The sequence below is a fragment of the Amphibalanus amphitrite genome, unplaced genomic scaffold (assembly GCF_019059575.1).
Source record: "Amphibalanus amphitrite isolate SeventyFive unplaced genomic scaffold, NRLGWU_Aamphi_draft 000732F_arrow, whole genome shotgun sequence".
Taxonomy (NCBI): domain Eukaryota; kingdom Metazoa; phylum Arthropoda; class Thecostraca; order Balanomorpha; family Balanidae; genus Amphibalanus; species Amphibalanus amphitrite.
In genome coordinates, this window is record NW_024882226.1 from 108,059 (window position 1) to 125,259 (window position 17,201).

General features: G+C 54.7%; 2 protein-coding genes across 2 annotated transcripts in view; one reads left to right on the top strand and one right to left on the bottom strand.

The window, feature by feature from the left end:
* Positions 1–333: 333 nt before the first annotated feature.
* On the bottom strand, positions 334–6,108 carry LOC122365334 (formin-like protein 20). The gene is made up of 4 exons (XM_043336471.1): positions 5,968–6,108; positions 3,354–3,779; positions 2,477–2,677; positions 334–993 (listed from the first exon to the last, which is right to left on the bottom strand). Exons 2-4 carry the CDS (start codon positions 3,777–3,779, stop codon positions 799–801), a joined length of 822 nt encoding a protein of 273 aa, XP_043192406.1. The 5' UTR covers positions 5,968–6,108; the 3' UTR covers positions 334–798.
* A 736-nt stretch (positions 6,109–6,844) lies between these two features.
* LOC122365336 overlaps positions 6,845–17,201 on the top strand; it is a 28,086-nt gene continuing 17,729 nt past the window's right edge. The window contains exon 1 of the mRNA XM_043336472.1: positions 6,845–7,526. Within this exon, the coding sequence (XP_043192407.1) occupies positions 7,300–7,526 (227 nt within the window). The 5' untranslated portion in view covers positions 6,845–7,299. The remainder of the gene's footprint in view (positions 7,527–17,201) is intronic.

Below are 17,201 nucleotides of genomic sequence, written 5' to 3' on the forward strand. Positions count from 1 at the left end.
GCAAATCCTTCCCCACACCTCAACCCCCTGTTCCGGGCTGGACGGGCAACTTTATCCCATGTGGGCAGCTCCCGTGAGCAGGCCCGTAGCCGGGTGCGGTGTCAGGATCCTGGGTGGCCTGTCCTGTGTCCACTAGATGGGCTCAGCCCCGACTCACCAGGGTGCCCGCCCAGACCAATGTCTTCCCCTTATTCAGGCCATCCTTCCGGTTCTGCAATGATCTCGTCAGACCGGCCCAGCAAAACAAACAACAAACCAATGACAACCCATTCCCCAGTCCCCACGTCACCAGCCAGTACCATCGGTCCCATATCTGATATCCGCCACGAAAAATGCCAGGAATGACCCGTGTATTGAATGCCAGAAGCACGTACAAAAATTGGCCTCTCGCCACGGGTACCTGCGGGCCTCAGCTGCCCGCCTCAGATGAACGCATGGTCCGACGCCGTTGTACTGTAAAAACCAACTGAGGTTGTGGGCTGCGGCGCTCCTGGGGAGGCAGACGCTCGGTCCGCCGCCAATTCGCCTCAACATAAGCACGCCATTCCACGGGAATGGCCCACGGTTCCCGCGGGGCGGGGTGTGACCTCGCCCGGCCGAGGAAACCTACCGACGGTACGTCATCCCTCTCACAACACGGCGTATCGCTCGCCATCTATCGGGCTGTCAGTGAACTGTAATCTCGCGCAGCCGCCGCCGGGCGGCGGCTCAGTCTTCACGGGGCTGAACACAGGGAGCGATGGAGCGGGGACCAACATAAGACAGGTAGGCCGCAGGGGCTTGAGCGGGTGCCAGCTGCTAGACGGCGGCCGCCTCCGCCGTCGGCTCCGTCTTGACTGGGGCGTCAGCGGCGGCCTCTCCGTTGGCGGTCGCTTCCGCCGCCGGGGCCGCGTCTGACGTGCCGTTACCGTTCTCGGTTTTCACCTCGCCTTTGGTTTCGGTCATAGATTCCTTTGTCTTTTGCCGAGCGTCGGCCATAATCTTGTCTACGTCCTGAAAACGGGGAGTGTGTGAGGAAACGGACAACAATGAAGCAACGTTACAACGGCAGTGGAAGTCTTCGGCCACCGTAATCAATTGATTTCATTTCAAAGGGACTCAAGACTGCACTGAATTTCAAAGTACTTTGATATGTCGTCAGTGTGGCCAAATTGGTTTAGCGTTAGGGGGAGGATGTATAAAAAAGTCGTATGAGGATGTCACTATTTTCAAAAACTCGTCTTCAGTGTCATTTTAGGTGCAGTTTTTACAAGTTATGTGGAAAAACTATACCTGACGTCAAGCTCTGGTGGAAAGTAAAACAAAAAATCAAATATTGTCATCAAAGATGAAAAAACATTGCAAGCGCGACAGTACGAGTATGACGGTGTGAATCGTACATTGGAACATTTTTAGTCTTTATTCCTTCACTAGGTATGCTCACAACAAAAACGTTGTGATGATGTAATTTTAAAATTTCTGAGGATGTCATTATACTTTTCATTGGGGTTGACTTTCCCCGCAACATCACCAATTTGGCCACACTGTATGTCGTTCACTAAGAACTATTGTGAAATAAAGGAAGTGTTACACATTTGGTAAGGTCAGCACAGCAAGTTGTTTATCATGCCACAGCATTTGTAAAAACAAGTATAACGCCTTTTGGGGCGACTAACGGAGCGAGCGAGAGGGTGGGCCTTGCACGTGCGAAATTGCGAGGGGGTACCTCCAACTGACTTGTGCACGGCACCCTACTAACCGGTCTCTAGCGATGTGCCAAATTTGGGCACAATCGGCCCAGTCGTTCTCGAGATCTGGAAGCGGCACCCTGCACGTGCGCACGTGCAAAATGGGTCCCAACTGACTTGTGCACGGCACCCTACTAATTGGTCGCTAACCGTGTACCAAATTTGACCGCCATCGGTCCAGCCGTTCTCGAGATCTGGAAACGACCCCTGCACGTGCGCACGTGCAGCAGCACCCCAACTCTGGCACATGAATATGCAGTGCCTGGTGGGTGCCTACCAACATGCCAACTTTCAGCGCAATCGGCCAAGTAGTTACCGAGATATTGCAACAATTACAAAAGTGACACCTCTTCGTTTTGCACGTGGCACGTGCATAAGGGGTCACCCACATGCATCGGGAATAGTCCAATACTTGGTAGAAGGAATGAAGCTACCCTACAAAAATTACCCCGTGTAAATCGGTCAAGTGGTTGCTGAGATATAAGCCTCGCAAAAGCGTCCGCACGGCCGGCCGGCCGGCCGGCCGCTCATACTCAGAAATTTCCGTTAATCTAAGGAAAGACTACGCTCGCTTCGCTCGCTCCGTAATGATACCATAACTCGTCATTTGCTACATAATACCATAAAAAGGTCAACAATAAGTAATTTAGCCAACAAATGGCACAATTCTCGTTCAATCACTATTCAGGCGACCCCTTTCGCTACACTACCACCCGGTGTCCCATCCAGCTCCGCGCTCAGTCTCTCACCTCCTCCTCCTGCATGCCAATGTACTCGAGTTTGGCGGCGCGCAGCATGTTGCCGACCTTGTTGCGCTGCTCTTTGAACGCCTCAAAGTCCTTCTCCGACTTGGACTTCATCGAGATGGCCTGCAGCTCAGACTTTTTCTTTATCTCGGCCCGCAGCGTGTCGTTGATCCACGGCCGGGATAGAGCGATCTCGTCCCGCTGCTGCCATACCGAGGGGGACGACGGATTAGCTGCTGGGGGCTCATCAGGATCGGAACTGATGACCAGCTTAGCGAGAACATCAGAGGGTTAATAATTAATTAGTCAAACTGGTACGACAGAAACGAGGGGAGCTGAAGATGAAAGGCACATCCAAGCTTGATCACGTTTTGCAGCATTTCAGCCTATAACTCATCAAAGTTGTCAGGTGCATCAATGAATTCTGCGACACTAATAAAGAAGTAACTATGTGACATTTAACTAAACAACAAAAACAATAGACGTGAGGGTCACGTGATGGGACAGGGTGGTTACCACTTAGCATGACGTATGACCATGCTTTCCAGGCCACAAAACCACCCTTTCCCTGGCCGAGTGTCCCCTCCAAGGGCACATTGCCGCCCTCCGTGCACACAAGGCGCGGCGACCGTCAGCGGGGACGCCGCGGGGGATCACGGACTTCAGCGAACCGCACGCGACGCATTCAGGGACATCGCTAACGTGACGGGCACGTGACGCAACGACACCGTGCCTTCGGCGTGACACTTAGCCGTACCGCTGGATGTACCGAGAACGGGACAGGCAAACTGGCGCACACCTGACAATGAGCTGCACACTGGAATTGCGGCAAACCGAGCTACGTTCGGAGAAGTACGGAACTTGGACGGTAAGCGCTCACCTTTTCATTTTTGCTGCTCTTGATGTCGTTCTTGAAGGTGGTCTGAGTTTTGCCGGCTCCCCGCCCCCTGCCTCTGGTGGCTCCACGTGAGCGGCTGGATGAGAACCCCCTGGCTGCGGGACTGGCGGGCGGCGCGCCGCGGCCCCGGGGCGGCGCGCCGCGGCCTCTCGGGGGTCCGCCGCGGCCGCGCATCGGCGAGGCGTAGGGCGCCGGCGGCGGCCGCGGGCCCATGCCGCGCATCATGTGAGGAGGGGGCGGCGGCCGCGGCGCCCAGCCGGGCTCCAGCAGCGGCCGCGGGCCGCGGCTGGGAGAGAAGCCGGGCGGTCCGACCGGGCGGCCGCGGCCGGGCTTCATCTGGACGGGTCGGACGCCGCGCAGGGGAAACGGCCGGCCACCGCGGCCTCCGGCGCCGCGTCCCCGGTACATCTGAGGACGCAGCGGCGCAGACCGGCTCAGATACGGTCACAGGGAGAAATAGGGGGAGAGAGGGAGGGAGGGAGAGAGCGAGGAGGGGACTCAAGACAGAGTACTGAATCATTTGATAACATAAAACTACCCAGGACTGAGACAACATGAGCGCTAAAACGATAGCCTGTATCAACCACTACAACAATGCACTTATTACCGACGGGTGAACCACCCACATTCCACTAGAGACGGGCACTCGAAGCCCTTCGACAAACCCGTCGATCTGACTGAGTCATCTAAGTAACTCTTGAATAAACACAATAGCATCAGAAGGGCTCAGTGTTGCCGTATCACTTATCAGAGTCGGGCTAATTCCCCTGCATTAGCTAGGTGACATGGCAGGACAGTATCTTGTGAAGTACCAGCAGTTGTAGTGCGATAACCGATGAGCAACATGCACCATAGCCACGAGTTGAACAGTCAAAAACCATTTCCGATTATGGTACGACTTCCGGCCCCAGAAAACGGACGCGCACGACTGATTTTGCTGGTATAGGTACATATGCCATAATATGGCATTAAGTTGGTTGTGTGATCATCCCAGAACAAACTTATCAGCAAGCCAAGGTAAATTTATCCTATCTGCCATAACAATCCTGGCTCATACCCTTAGATCAGTTTGTCTCCAAAGATTTTAAGGTTTCAGAAACCTGCGCCCCCAAGTCTAAGAACCAAATCAAAGCGGCACAGCTTTTCAAACGTGTTTGGCCGGTCGCGACTCGACAACGTCGGGAGCTCCGAGGTCGGCGTGTGCGCGGTCTCCTGCGACTCGGGCGGCACACAGGGTCGGTCCTCTTTGATCGGAGATTCGGCCCCAGGTGTGATTTGACAGCCACGAGGCTAAGACATGGATGGATGCCATCTGACGAGGTGGAATGTAAATGTATAGAGATGGGTGTCATTTGGTGCTGTATTTTTGGCAGCGAAACCACGGAATATATAGGTAGTCTACGACAGTCGTAGACTATACAGTATACAGTCGTCATGTCGTAGACTATATATTCCGTGGCGAAACAATGCAGATAGTCACTGTGCTCCACAGTCCACATTATATTGTTACGCAACAATAATGTGGTTTTGTAGCTTGGCCTGATTCTAGTAAATTCTGAGGATTTTACACTCCAACAATCACCCCAGCCAAAGATATATCAATTTTAGTTCTGAATTCATTCCCTTACGGAGGCATGCATGCAGCCACTTGTGGCAGAGGACAATTGTCAGCTTATCAACATGTAGCTGGCTTGAACTGGGGAATATGATTAGTACCAAAGATGGAAAATAGTTCTTCCTATATGACAATATTTTAAAATCCCTTTTTTAAACATTCATAATTGTGTTTAATGATAATAATAAAAATTATCAAACTAATAAAAAACTATTTTGAGACAACTAGTGGTACCTTTATTTCCTTAAGCTAAAAATTTAGTTGCTACTTGTGAGATGAATCGGTGATAAACTCAATCAACTTATGAAAAAGAGTGTAGCAAAACAACACACATAGTTATGACACAAGTACAAATTTTTCAATTTGCTGAAAATATGAAAGCTACAAATAATATTAACATGTGTAATGTACAAGCTAAAAGGGCTAGCAGAAAAAGGGGAAGCATGCAACAATGAAGCAAAGCAAGTAAACCTTCTCGTAACGTAACAGTAAGGAGAAATGGAAGTTACAGGCAGTATGCCTTTTTCTGTGTAATCAGGACTTCAAGAGTTGAAATGTACCTGAAAAAAATAGCAAAGGATAACAAAGTATAAGAAGCCTTAAGCATGACATTGAAATCAGTAGTAGCCATCATATGAATAGCTTAAGCTTAGTAACACCAAACTTTCCTGGAAATCTTATTGTTATGGGGTTTAGCCGCACACTTAATTTGAAGCAGGGGCGTAAAGCAATTAAATGTAGTCTCAATTCTCAAACACATTTGCAGCAAACAAATTCACAACCTTAAGACATCTAAATTTTATTGAAATAAGATGAGTCCCTAATCATTATGATTAGAAGCACAACTCAAACTTGAACTTGAACCAAACCACAAGAGCAGCATGGCATAGCAATGAGCAAGATGCGTTGCCTAACAAAAGCGTTGCACTTGCATTCGCACAAAAAATATCCACTCGATGTAATGAAAGACGTTTTACTTACCCTACAAAATTTATAAGTTAATCCTAAGTTAAAAAATAAAACGCAGTACGGCTCTATACAAATCCCGAGAGCCGTAGTAATTTCGCAACCGGCGTCAATTTTTCGCAGAAATATGGCGTCGCATCTGCGCCAGTTATGGCGCACCTGCGCAATGGATAGGTTTGCAAGTTATTTTACAGCAGCGGAAAATAAATTGCTGCGTGTTTGGTTGCATCGTCACATGCACATTCAGATTCGTTCAAATATTTTTCCTAAGTGATATTTATGTGCTCCCCGCCTAAAGATCGATCCAACGAGTGCGACGCTGGCTTGTGAACTCTTACTTCACCTTCACCTTGCCTCGAATCGAGGGTCAAGGGTCTCAGTCTGGTCGGCGCACCGCATAAATGGCCTAATTTGTATGTTGATCATTTTCTAAGTGGTCTCTGTGTGTTCCTCGCCTAAAGGACCTTCGGAAATGACCCTGACCTGTGATCTCTAACTTGACCTTGACTTGATCCCAAGTCGAGGTCAGTAGCGGCGGAACACCTTCAATTAAGGGGGGGCACTGCCGACTTTTGGTCCCATTCTTTCCATGCAACGCCCATAGGGCTAATGTTAAAATGCCAAAATCAAAGGGGGGCACGGTGCCCCGGTGCCCTCCCCGTTCCGCCGCCTATGGTCGAGGTACCGCATGAAGTGCCCTCGTCTGATCGTTTCAGTTTTCTAAGTGACTGTGGTGGTCTCGGCACTTACCCACCCGGTGCTCCGACTTTTGATCTTTCGTTTCGTTAAGGGGTCAAGGTCAATCTAGAGGTCGCAGGTCAGGCCGTCAGGGTTGTCCGCGATTTTAGAGAAAGTCAATGGCCTCAAGTCAACCGGTGACCTCACAGGCATTAGTGTTTATTCTAATTAGTTTATTCTATTTAGGTGTGTATCTACTATCTACTATCTATACGTTTTATAGCCCTCCCCACGATATATTATCACTCCCCGTTCCGCCGCCTATGCAGGGGGCTCCGATTCCGGCGGCCGGCCACCGCTCCGCGGGCTCGGACTTCTGCGACCAACCACGCGATTCCGGCCGGCCACGCACCAATCAGCGCCCGCTGCTGGTGTGACGTCACGCTCGGGACTAGCCCGACTCGGCCGACGCGGCGACGGCGTGGCCGCTCACGGATTCGGCTTCGGGGTGCGTGCCGAGCCGTGCGGCTGCCGCGTGGGGCGTCGCAGAAGTCCAGTGATATCCTGCGCCGACCGAGGGTGCTTGGATTGCGGACACGACCCATGCGTGCCGGTGGATCGCTGAGCTGACTCGCTCTCTGGCCGGTGACCTGGCGCCGTCTGCGGACGATGGGTGAGGTCGACTCGTGGAGCGCCGGTGACGGACAGCGCACCGTCTCCGAGCTGGACCTGCTGCTCTGGGTGACGGTGATCTCGGTCACCATGAACGTCATCGGCCTCGGCGGATGGCTCCTGGAGGCGGCCCGCAACTGCGGCCGCGCGCGTTCGGAGAAGAAGGCCACGGCGCCGCCCGTCTGCCAGCCGGCGGCCGGGACCGACGGCTTCAAGATGTACCGGTGAGTGCGGTGAATCAGCTCGCCTCTTTGTTATCACACACGCTGATCGTATCTTCCCAGGAAGCCTGCGCGGCCCCACGTAGGCGGGTTTGAGAGTACAGTAATCCGAAGTCTCCGATATCGGCGACTCAGCGCAGTAGTCCAAGTCGGTCACTCCGAGAATGTTGTGTAATGGGCGCCGCTCACGCGAACCGGGGTCGGTAACAATGGTCTCGGGATCCCCCGGTTGAAAACACCATCCGGATTTCGGCACACGCCGGACCCGGACCGAGTGACGTCACCACCGGACGGTCTCCGGACCATGTGACGTCACAGTGCGTGTGGTGTCCTAAATGACGTCATAGCCCGTCTGCTGATCGGTCTGGCGGTGCCTCGTCCCGTTTCACTGTTACGAATGAGGTCACCCGTTTTCCGGTTAGGCTGAGGTGGCGCTGCCTCTCGCTGGCTCATCTCCAGAGAAGACGCCACTAACATTTCCGATTGCCTATTTTACCTGCATAAATGCAGAGGGAACATTTTCAACCTATTAGAGGGAGTGTGCAACATGTGCGCAGAAGAAATATCACACGACGAAGCGGGTCACTGTTCAGACAAAGTGAAATAAGGAGGATAGTTGGTTTCGTCATTCATTAATTTTTTAGCTACACTGGGTCCGTCCACAGATTGCCTACATACTGTAATTGAAGGTCCGACATAGCGAGTGCCAATATGCCGCAGTCACTTGATCTAATTGGTACTTACCACAATATTAACCGCTGGAGGCGGTTAACGGACATGGTCAGTTTGGTCACCCCTCCCTTTAAGACCCATTTGCAAATAGGTACCTAAATAAATTTGTCCTAATTTAGACCCATAATTTAGGTATATCGCCTATGATGGCGCGGTAAAGAAATGGACATTGGACACCCGGCCATCTGCTGGCCCACATGGCGATTCATTGACCGTTTGCAGATTGCGATGCAAGTATGGCATGTTGTGTGTTTAAACTGTATTTTTATATAAGGTTAAATGTTTTGTCCGACTAACGTTGCGTCATATAGGGTCACTAGCTGAAATTGACAGGCAAGTACATTCGGCATTTGCCTGAGACGTTTATTTAAAAGCACACAGATATTAGGCTGAAGGCATTGTTAAATTGGAATACGCGAATAAACCTTTCAAAGTTTAAACGACAATTAGCTGTGAAAATATTCTTTTGTAATTAGTTGGGAATCAAATATTGCCGTACCTAACACTTATATTTCGTACACCAGTTTTGTCCTCGAACATAAGGGACAACTGCACTTAAACATACAATACTGAATCACAAGTCTCGCATCTAGTCACAAGATTTTCGCTGACGATCTGAAGCTTTACATGAAAGTTGCCCACAGCTCAGCAGACGCATATGACCATGCCTCCTCGCTTTGTCAACAGGACATCACTGCCCTGCACCGTATTTCTTCGTCATGGGACCTTCGCCTGAACCGTGACAAATGTGTGGTCATACGTTTTCAGAGCAAGGCTCAATCTCAATCTCTTCCACCTCCAGTGTATGACATCGATAATTCCCCGATTCGAGTTGTCCCCTCCCATCCGGATCTCGGAGTACCTACTGGTGGACTCGAGCCTCAAATTCCACGACCACATATCCGCTACTGTCCACAAGGCCGCAGGTCTTTCTCAAAACCTCCTGAGGAGCACGGTGTGCCGATCTCCGGACTTAATGCTGACACTTTTCCGTACTCACATAAGACCAGTTATCGAGTACTGCTCGTGTGTGTGGCACACTGGGTACCTGGGGGACCTGCGCGCTCTGGAGTCGGTCCAGCGTCGCTGGACCAAGCATATCGCTGGCCTGTCGAGTCTGGATTATCGGTCCCGGCTCTCATCGCTGAACTTGTATTCAACTCAAGGCAGACTGCTAAGGGCTGATATGATTCAGTACTGGAAGGTGTTCCATGACAAATGTGCGGTGTCCCCCGCTGACTTGTTCACTCTACCTCCTCAGTTAGGCATGCGCGGACATTGCTTTAAGATTTTCCATTCCCGCTCGCAGACTGATGTCAGGCGTAGGTCATTCTCGGTGCGCGGCGTGAGACTATGGAACTCCCTCCCGGAGCACGTCGTAATGGAACCTAACTACAAAACCTTTAAGGGTTTGCTGGCGGAAGCCCTAGGCGACGCTCTGTATGACTTTCACTAACCGCCTTGTTTTGTTCTCCGTCTTGCGAAATGCACTGTACCATGGACACATTTAAAGTAGCATTGACTTTGTCTTTCTCCTGCATCAATTATGTACAACATAACTACTCTTGTTTGCATCTTGAACCATGCCTGTTTTCGCGCAAACATATGTGCAGGCGCTCCACTCCGGTAGTAGCAACTGCTGGTGCGCCTTGTGTCTGCGGGTTCCTACTGTATCCCTGCCTACTCCTTCCTGTCTGCAGACGTGAGATTGGGAACCCCACCAGGTGAGTGAGTGAATATCAGGCACAGTATGTATGACGGGTTCTCCTCCTTCTCCATTTCTCTCCCTTCGCTTTGAGACTTTAGACAGCACTTCAGCTATAAACACACACAAAATCTACACGAAAATGTGCTAAGTCTTAGGTGAGTAGGTAGTCAGGGACCAACAGTGGCTCTTATGCCTCCGCGTCAGCTTCTGCGAATCCATTAAATTCTGGACATGTGCTGGCATAAGCATTAAGCTGGCCAGCGTGCATGGATATGGCGAACAGGAAGAATGTGAAGACGCTTATCTTCTGACTACAAGCTGGCCAAAGCATTTGGAAGCATGCGAGACTGCTTTTATGTATGGTGGAGGCTAGCTTATATTTTTGCTACGAGGTGGCGCCAGTGGTATGCCCCTGTAGGAAGGCTGTGCCGCATTGCCCGTGGGCTAAACGCCGACTGGAAAGCGATCTAGAAATGCTGCCAATACGGATCGGAGGCCCAGTGGTGTATGTATTTATGTGGTTCATTTCTTTTTAACTAAGTTTATAAGCGCTTTAATGTGCATTTCAAGTCATTACTTATATACCATATGACGTTAGATAAGTCCTCTAGCGGATGGATGCCACTGATATAGTGAACGCATCGGCGAACAATGCAGTCAATCACAACTGATGTCTTGAGTTCCCAAATCAAGCGTGCTCGTGAGAGTGAGTGTCGAAATTAGTGTCTGGATTTTGAAAAGATAAGAGAAGCGAGGACCGTGAACCGTGCCCATGCGTTCATAATGCCCGCTATTCTTGTTTTGAACTTTTGAAGCATCGCCTAACCCACCGCTCAGTTTTCTGAGTAGGCCGGCCGGGCCGATATTTTTAATAACTGAAAGTGCCAGTCCGGGGTGACTGGTATGCTATTCACGCGTCGGAGCTGGCGCCGGCCGCGATTTCGGTACGTGATATTGTGGCCCGACTGTCGGGGATTGCTCGGATGAGATTAATCGCGATCCTAACTGTCCAAGAGACGAGCGAGCGGGGTCGATCTGAGTCCGATATCGCCCGCCGCCGGCCGGAATCGGCCGCCGCGCAGCGTCACCGCCCGCGACGAGGATTCAGGAACACGATAATCCCGTCTTTGGCCCGCCTTGTCGCGGGTCTTACACGGGTCTAGGATAGACACTGTGGGCCTTTCCCACTGATAGAGTCTGCTCCCCCGGGTAATCCGAACACGCGGCCGCCCCGCTTGTCTGCCATGCAAAGGCATCGGCGTTGACAATGTTCGTTACATTTTTCACCGGAGCTCGGCCGAGGTCAGACGGAGTGAATTTCACCAGGTGAGGGGAAGTGAGAGGAGGGGGTGTCCTCGGTGGACCTACGGTAACACTGACTGAGCTGCAGGGTCAGACTGACAGCTGGTGAGTCAGGAGCTACCACCGGTCGGCCGGTGAACACGCCACGGTGACACGCAGGTGCAGCTGTCCAGGCCAGGTGAGGCCACGTTCGGTCGTCCAGCGCTGCCCACCGGCCGGCAGTGTCGCAGTTTCTTACCGATCGCTCCGAGCCTGCTGCTGGCTGGTTTTTGCCGCTCGGCTCCCCACAGGTGTGCACCATGTGTGCGAGTTTCAATGACATTACGATTGTGATCGATACATTCTGGCTGCGACCGTCGCCACCTCACGGACGGACAGCATCGACCGTGTCTGTTCAGGGCCGTCGTGAACGGCTGTCGACGGCGCGACGCTGACAGCGTTGGGCCAATCAAATGGCTCGTAACTCGGCGGCCGCTTTCCCAGTTGAAAAGTTTGAGAAATCATCAAACGACTGGGCTCAGACGGGAAGTTATGATGTCTCATGACAGCCAAATGTGCTGTTGAAATTCCACTTCGTAGTTATTTGAGAATGTCGTCAATATATTACGTCTCTTCTCTGGCATAGTAGAAGGAAATATGTCGGTATTTTCTATTGAACAAATTCCGCAAGACAGAGGCAGTCAGATACAGATATTTTATTATGAGAGTTTGACTCGTTTTTGCACCGGCAGACAATTAGACTCCACCGCAATACACACAGACAGACAGACTGGCAGACAGACAGACAGACAGACTGGCAGACAGCCGGACCGGACCGGATCCCGTCTGTCCGGGAGTGGGCGGGGGGGGGGGGTCGTCGCGCCCCTTTTGCCGCTGTCGTCGGCGGGCCATTGACGGTGCCTTTTCCTGGCACGGAGCGGCTATTCGCGGCGGTTCGTATGGGATTTTTTCCGCCGCCACTTCTGTACACGGTCACCGTGAATGAGTGCCGTGACTGGCGGCGCCGACTGCAGCGGCCGACTGGGCGGACAGCAGCGGACACGGGGGCACAGCGGACACAGCACGGACATGGACACAGTGGACAGGCGCGGACACGGGCACAGCGGACAGGAGCGGACACGGGCACAGCGGACAGGAGCGGACACGGGCACAGCGGACAGACGCGGACAGGGGCGGACACATACACAGCAGACAGGCGCGGACAAGAGCGGACAGGGGCGCAGCGGACAGCGGGTGGACACGGGCACAGCGGACAGGCGCGGACAGGGGCGCAGCGGACAGCGGGCGGACATGTGACAGGGCTGGTGCCACCAGTAAAGTAATATTGGGTGCCACCTGCCCTACACTGTCTCGCGGCTGCAGCTGATCTCAGGCTCGACACCTGTGGCTTAGGAGGGGGTCATGTCGACGGTGTCGCTGTTGGATGCAAAAGGCTCCGAGCAAGACGACCTTCGGCTGAGTTTTAATTATGTGACCTGGGGACGACTGTTTATGCGAACGAACCAGGTCGAAGACTGTGTCACAGCGAACTACATATGTCAGAAATTTACAGGACTTTGGATTCCTTTGTCCTTTTACTCTTGGGGAATATCCTTGCTGCTCCGGGCAGCTCCAGACGACTCCTGGCCTTGGTCCCTCCCCGTGCGGCTCCCGGGGCTGCTCCGTGCCGCTCCTGCGGCTCCCGGGGCTGCTCCGTGCCGCTCCTGCGGCTCCCCGGTGCCACTCCGGGCGCTGCGATCGACCGTCCGGTGCCGCCCCGGGCTCACCGATCGACCCGGCCCTATCAGTCGCCTCAGCACCCCGCGACGGGGAACCACCGCGCGCCGCCGTCGGACCGACGCGGACGCCTTGTTTTCCTCGTCGGTGGCGACGCTGTATGCGACGATAACGGCGCGGGGAGACAGAGTCGACGCACGGGGAGATGGGGTCCATTTGCGGGAGAGGCGGTACAGTGTGCTGTTTTAGAGACTGAGTCCCGGAGTGTTTCAGTCCGTGAGACGGTTGTCGATGAATCAGATGGGGTGACTAATGTAGGGCTGGGGTGGGGGCTGGGAGTCCAATTGCAGAGAGTGGAGCCAGGCAGTCTGCTGGGGAACGGATCCGTATGCCGCCATTACCCTGGGAGCGCAGAGCCGAGTGGCGTTCCCGGTACCTGCGGCCGGGGTTTCCTGGTCTCGCAGAAGGGCCCAGTGATAAGGGCAGCCGACGGATGCCTTTGTGCTCTGAGAATACCCCCGCTGACCTATGGAAATGTGGCCGGAGAGCGCTCGGTCCGAATTTCTCGATGTCTGTGGCGGACGGGCGGCGATGGTAGAGTTATGGAGTTGCCACTACGACCGGCCACCGCCACTCGCTGCTGCCCCTGCCACTGTTGACGCACTCGGAGGTCGGGCTGGATCGATTTTACCCAGCTCAGACTTCAGAGTTGTCAAGGGTTCTCTGTATGACCCATTTGTTGGAATCAGCAGCCGTGAAAAGGCTCTAAGAATGTAAATTCCTCACATAAAAGCCCGCGGCTGAGGTTAGTGATGAGACGTCGCGCACTTTCCCGACTATTGTTTGGCCTTGATTGCGGGTATGAGCCGCTACGGCGAGGGAGTCCCCGGAGTCGCAGTTTCTGTATCATCACGCCGAGTGGTTGCCTCAATCATCCTACCTATTCTCGAGAGGTGGCCCGGCAGACAAGCCCACTTGTGAAACGGTCCGACTGATATGGCCAATCAGCCCCCGGACGAGGTGGTTTCCCGGCTCAAGGAAGATTGCGGAACACTCGAGCCGATGGGTGAAACCTTCCGGCACCCCGCCGCCCCGGGGGCTGTTATGTGTCACTGACACGATTCGATGGTGTGCAACAGTTGGTGAATGCGCCTGTCGGCTGCAGCCGGCACGCAGCGGCGGGTATATTCCGGCCTGTAGTCGGGCCCAGCGGCCGCGGTGACGCTACAGAGAGCTGTAATTTCCCGAGCCTGTTCTTCCAGCGGGCAGCAGGCGCGCTGCAGGGCCCCATCTGAGGTATTTCCGAGAGCCATGATTCTGCGGCTTTGTTCAGTCGTCATCCGGGGCCCCGGTGCATGTCTGGCCGGCGATTCTATCGACCTTCACGGTCATTATTCCTCAAAGCGGGGCGTCTTCATGCTGATTTGCCTTACGCCCGCCGGTGCCAGCGCCGCGCCGCATTTTGCATCGTATTTAGTGTGCACGGTCGAACCAACGAACCACTCAACTGCACACCAAACGACATAATGCCCTGGTCATTTCGGCGTGGCGTGACAAAGCACGCTAAGACGCTCTCTCTTCGCGGTAGCCATTTCCATCTAGCACCTACCTAATTACCCTGCCGGCGATCCTTTGGAGCCGGCAGTTTTACGTAACCACAGCTGAACCGTCTCTGTTGAGCATACATTCCCACCGGCCGCTCAGGGGCGCCGCCAACCAAATGAGCTCTGAGAATGACACCGGACCGAAACCCGACCGCAATGCGAGCCTCACGACCGGCGGCGACCGGCCCGTGAATACAGTTAGACGCCGGGCTAAGACGGATGTCACCGCTGTTTGGTGCTTACCCGTGGCGTCGACTCGGAATTGGCTGAGCCTCGTTCGCTCGGTTTGTGGGGCCTCGTTCGCTCGGTTTGTGGGGCCTCACCCTCGTCCGCTGGGCGAGTGGAACTGACGCGCTGCCATGATCAGCCACTATCGCTCCTCAGGGATGATGCGAGACGTGCGGCTCCCTTCCCCTCATCGGGGAGAATGGTGGGCGGTACAATTGAACGGCCCGTCACGAGTCGGGGATGGGGCGGTGAGGGGGCACGAGGGCGGCTCTGCGGTCCGGGACTACCGTGAAGGGCGTGTCGGATTTACCGGCCCGGGAGGGGGCACAGCTCGGCTGCAGTGGTGACGCAGCAGTGATTGTTTATTCTAGCGGGACTGGTGGTCTGCCTAGGTCCGGTCTGGTCACGGAATTGAACCGATCCGGTCATGTGTGGGAGATGGAGCAGCGTCTGTGTCTGGCGAGGCTGCAGGCTGGATGTGGCTGCAGGCTGTGGATTTGAAAGTGAGAAGGCGGTTTAGGTGGCCAGGTGGACCGGGCCAGTGGAGTTAGACCAGGTAGCTGCAGTCAGGCAAACAACAGACACCGGTAGCAGCGGCGGTGGCGTGGCGCCCCTCGCTGCGAAGGGAAACCCGGGCCCGCGACCCGGCGCCGTATTACCGGTACCGGGAATTGCTGGCGAGTGCGGGCCGGACCGGCCGGGCGGGTAGTGTCCGTCGGATCACCACCACGGACCGCCGGCCGACCGGCCCGACCAGTGCACCGTGTTCCTGGACCGACCGCACGCTTATCGCTCGCCGAAATACCGCGTTACCGCAAATTTGGACTGTGAAACACCGGGCCTGTCCCTCGTTCGGCCATGGCGTGGCTCAATGCTGACCGCGCAGCGTCGAAATCACCCCCGGTCGTGGTGTGTCGAAGCGAGGCGCTGTCGGCGTTTAGCGTTACCTCACCGCTTGTACCCGCCGGCCTGCGCTGGCCTGCACGACCCGGCGTGCTGCGTCGTTCACTGTGCACGGCGCGGTGCACAGGTCGGAAGGGCGCGGTGCACGGTGCGCGCTGCGCCGGCCACATACCAGCTCCGTCTGGCGGCACAGCGGGGCACTGGGACCGGCGCGGCGCGCGGGGAGGGGAGGGGAGGTCAGCCCGGGATGGCGACACGGGGTGAGTCACCTGGGTGTGCGCAGTGCCGCCGGTTTTCCAATGGGAAGGGAGGAAAAAGGCGCTGGAACGTGTTTCGCCTCTCTCCTGGCTCACTGCGTGAGCAGCTGCGTCACTGCGCGCGTCACTACACGCGAGTCACTGCGTCACCGTCCTGAGCCCCCTCCCGACCACGGCTGGGTTGGAGCAGCCAGGACGGTAGCGACCGGATGGTTCCTGACGTCAGAGGTGCGGGGCGCTCAGATTTTGTGACGTCAATCAGTGCCGGATAAGCCGCTGGAGCCTCTGGAGCATGAGACAACGGGCCGGTGCCGCGCGGCAACTGCTTTAATTCATGGTGCGGCGAGCAAGTTTGTATTGCTGGCATTTACATGCATGAATTCGAATGCGGTGAATGTATGAATAGCGCGCACAGCACCGGTGGCTGGTTGCCGCTCCACCGGACGCTGAAAACTGCGATTCGCTTGGTATCTCATTCATCGACACGATTCAAAGTTTTCAAACTTCCTGTGACATTCTGTTATCGCAGTTCGTGCGACAGACCGCCCTGCCGACAGTCCTTAAATGTCGCTGCCGCGCCACATTCGGCTCATGAGTGGGAGGCGGTCGTGCCGGCAGCTCTGTCGTGCCCAGTCCCGTACACTGCAGTTGTTGGGTCGCTGTATGACGGTAGTCCCGTCTCCAACCGGCGGCGCTGCGCTTTGAACGTCTATCCGTCACCGGCTGGCTGGTCGGCGCATCGGCGGCGTCTGTTTCGTGCCGGCGCGCGGCAAAGCTCGTGCTTCGTGCACCACGGCTGCGGGCCGCCGGGTGTCTACTGTCTGCTGCACCGGAACCTGGCCTGGCGGGGGCGCCAGGAGGCTGGAACGAGCATGTGGGCTTCAAATGCATGGGGAATGATGGCGGCGTTCAGGGGAGGTCTGTTGTCCCGGACTCCGTCGGTGGCGCTATGAGGGATTGGTCTCTGGCTCTGCATCCCATCTCATGCTGACCGGAGTCAGCGGTAGGCAGCATTTCCGAATTACTGTTCCAGTGAACTCCGAGTACCTGCTGCAAGGAGTGCGCACCTCGCAACTCCTGTGTGTCTGCTGTAGCAAGGAGTGCCGCATGCGTCCGTCCCGGATAAGGGCAGAGGCTCGGATTTCTCGCTCTCGCTCTCGCTCTCTCTCTCTCTCTCTCTTTCTCTCTTTCTCTCTTTCTCTTTCTTCCTCCCTCTTCCTCCGCGAAG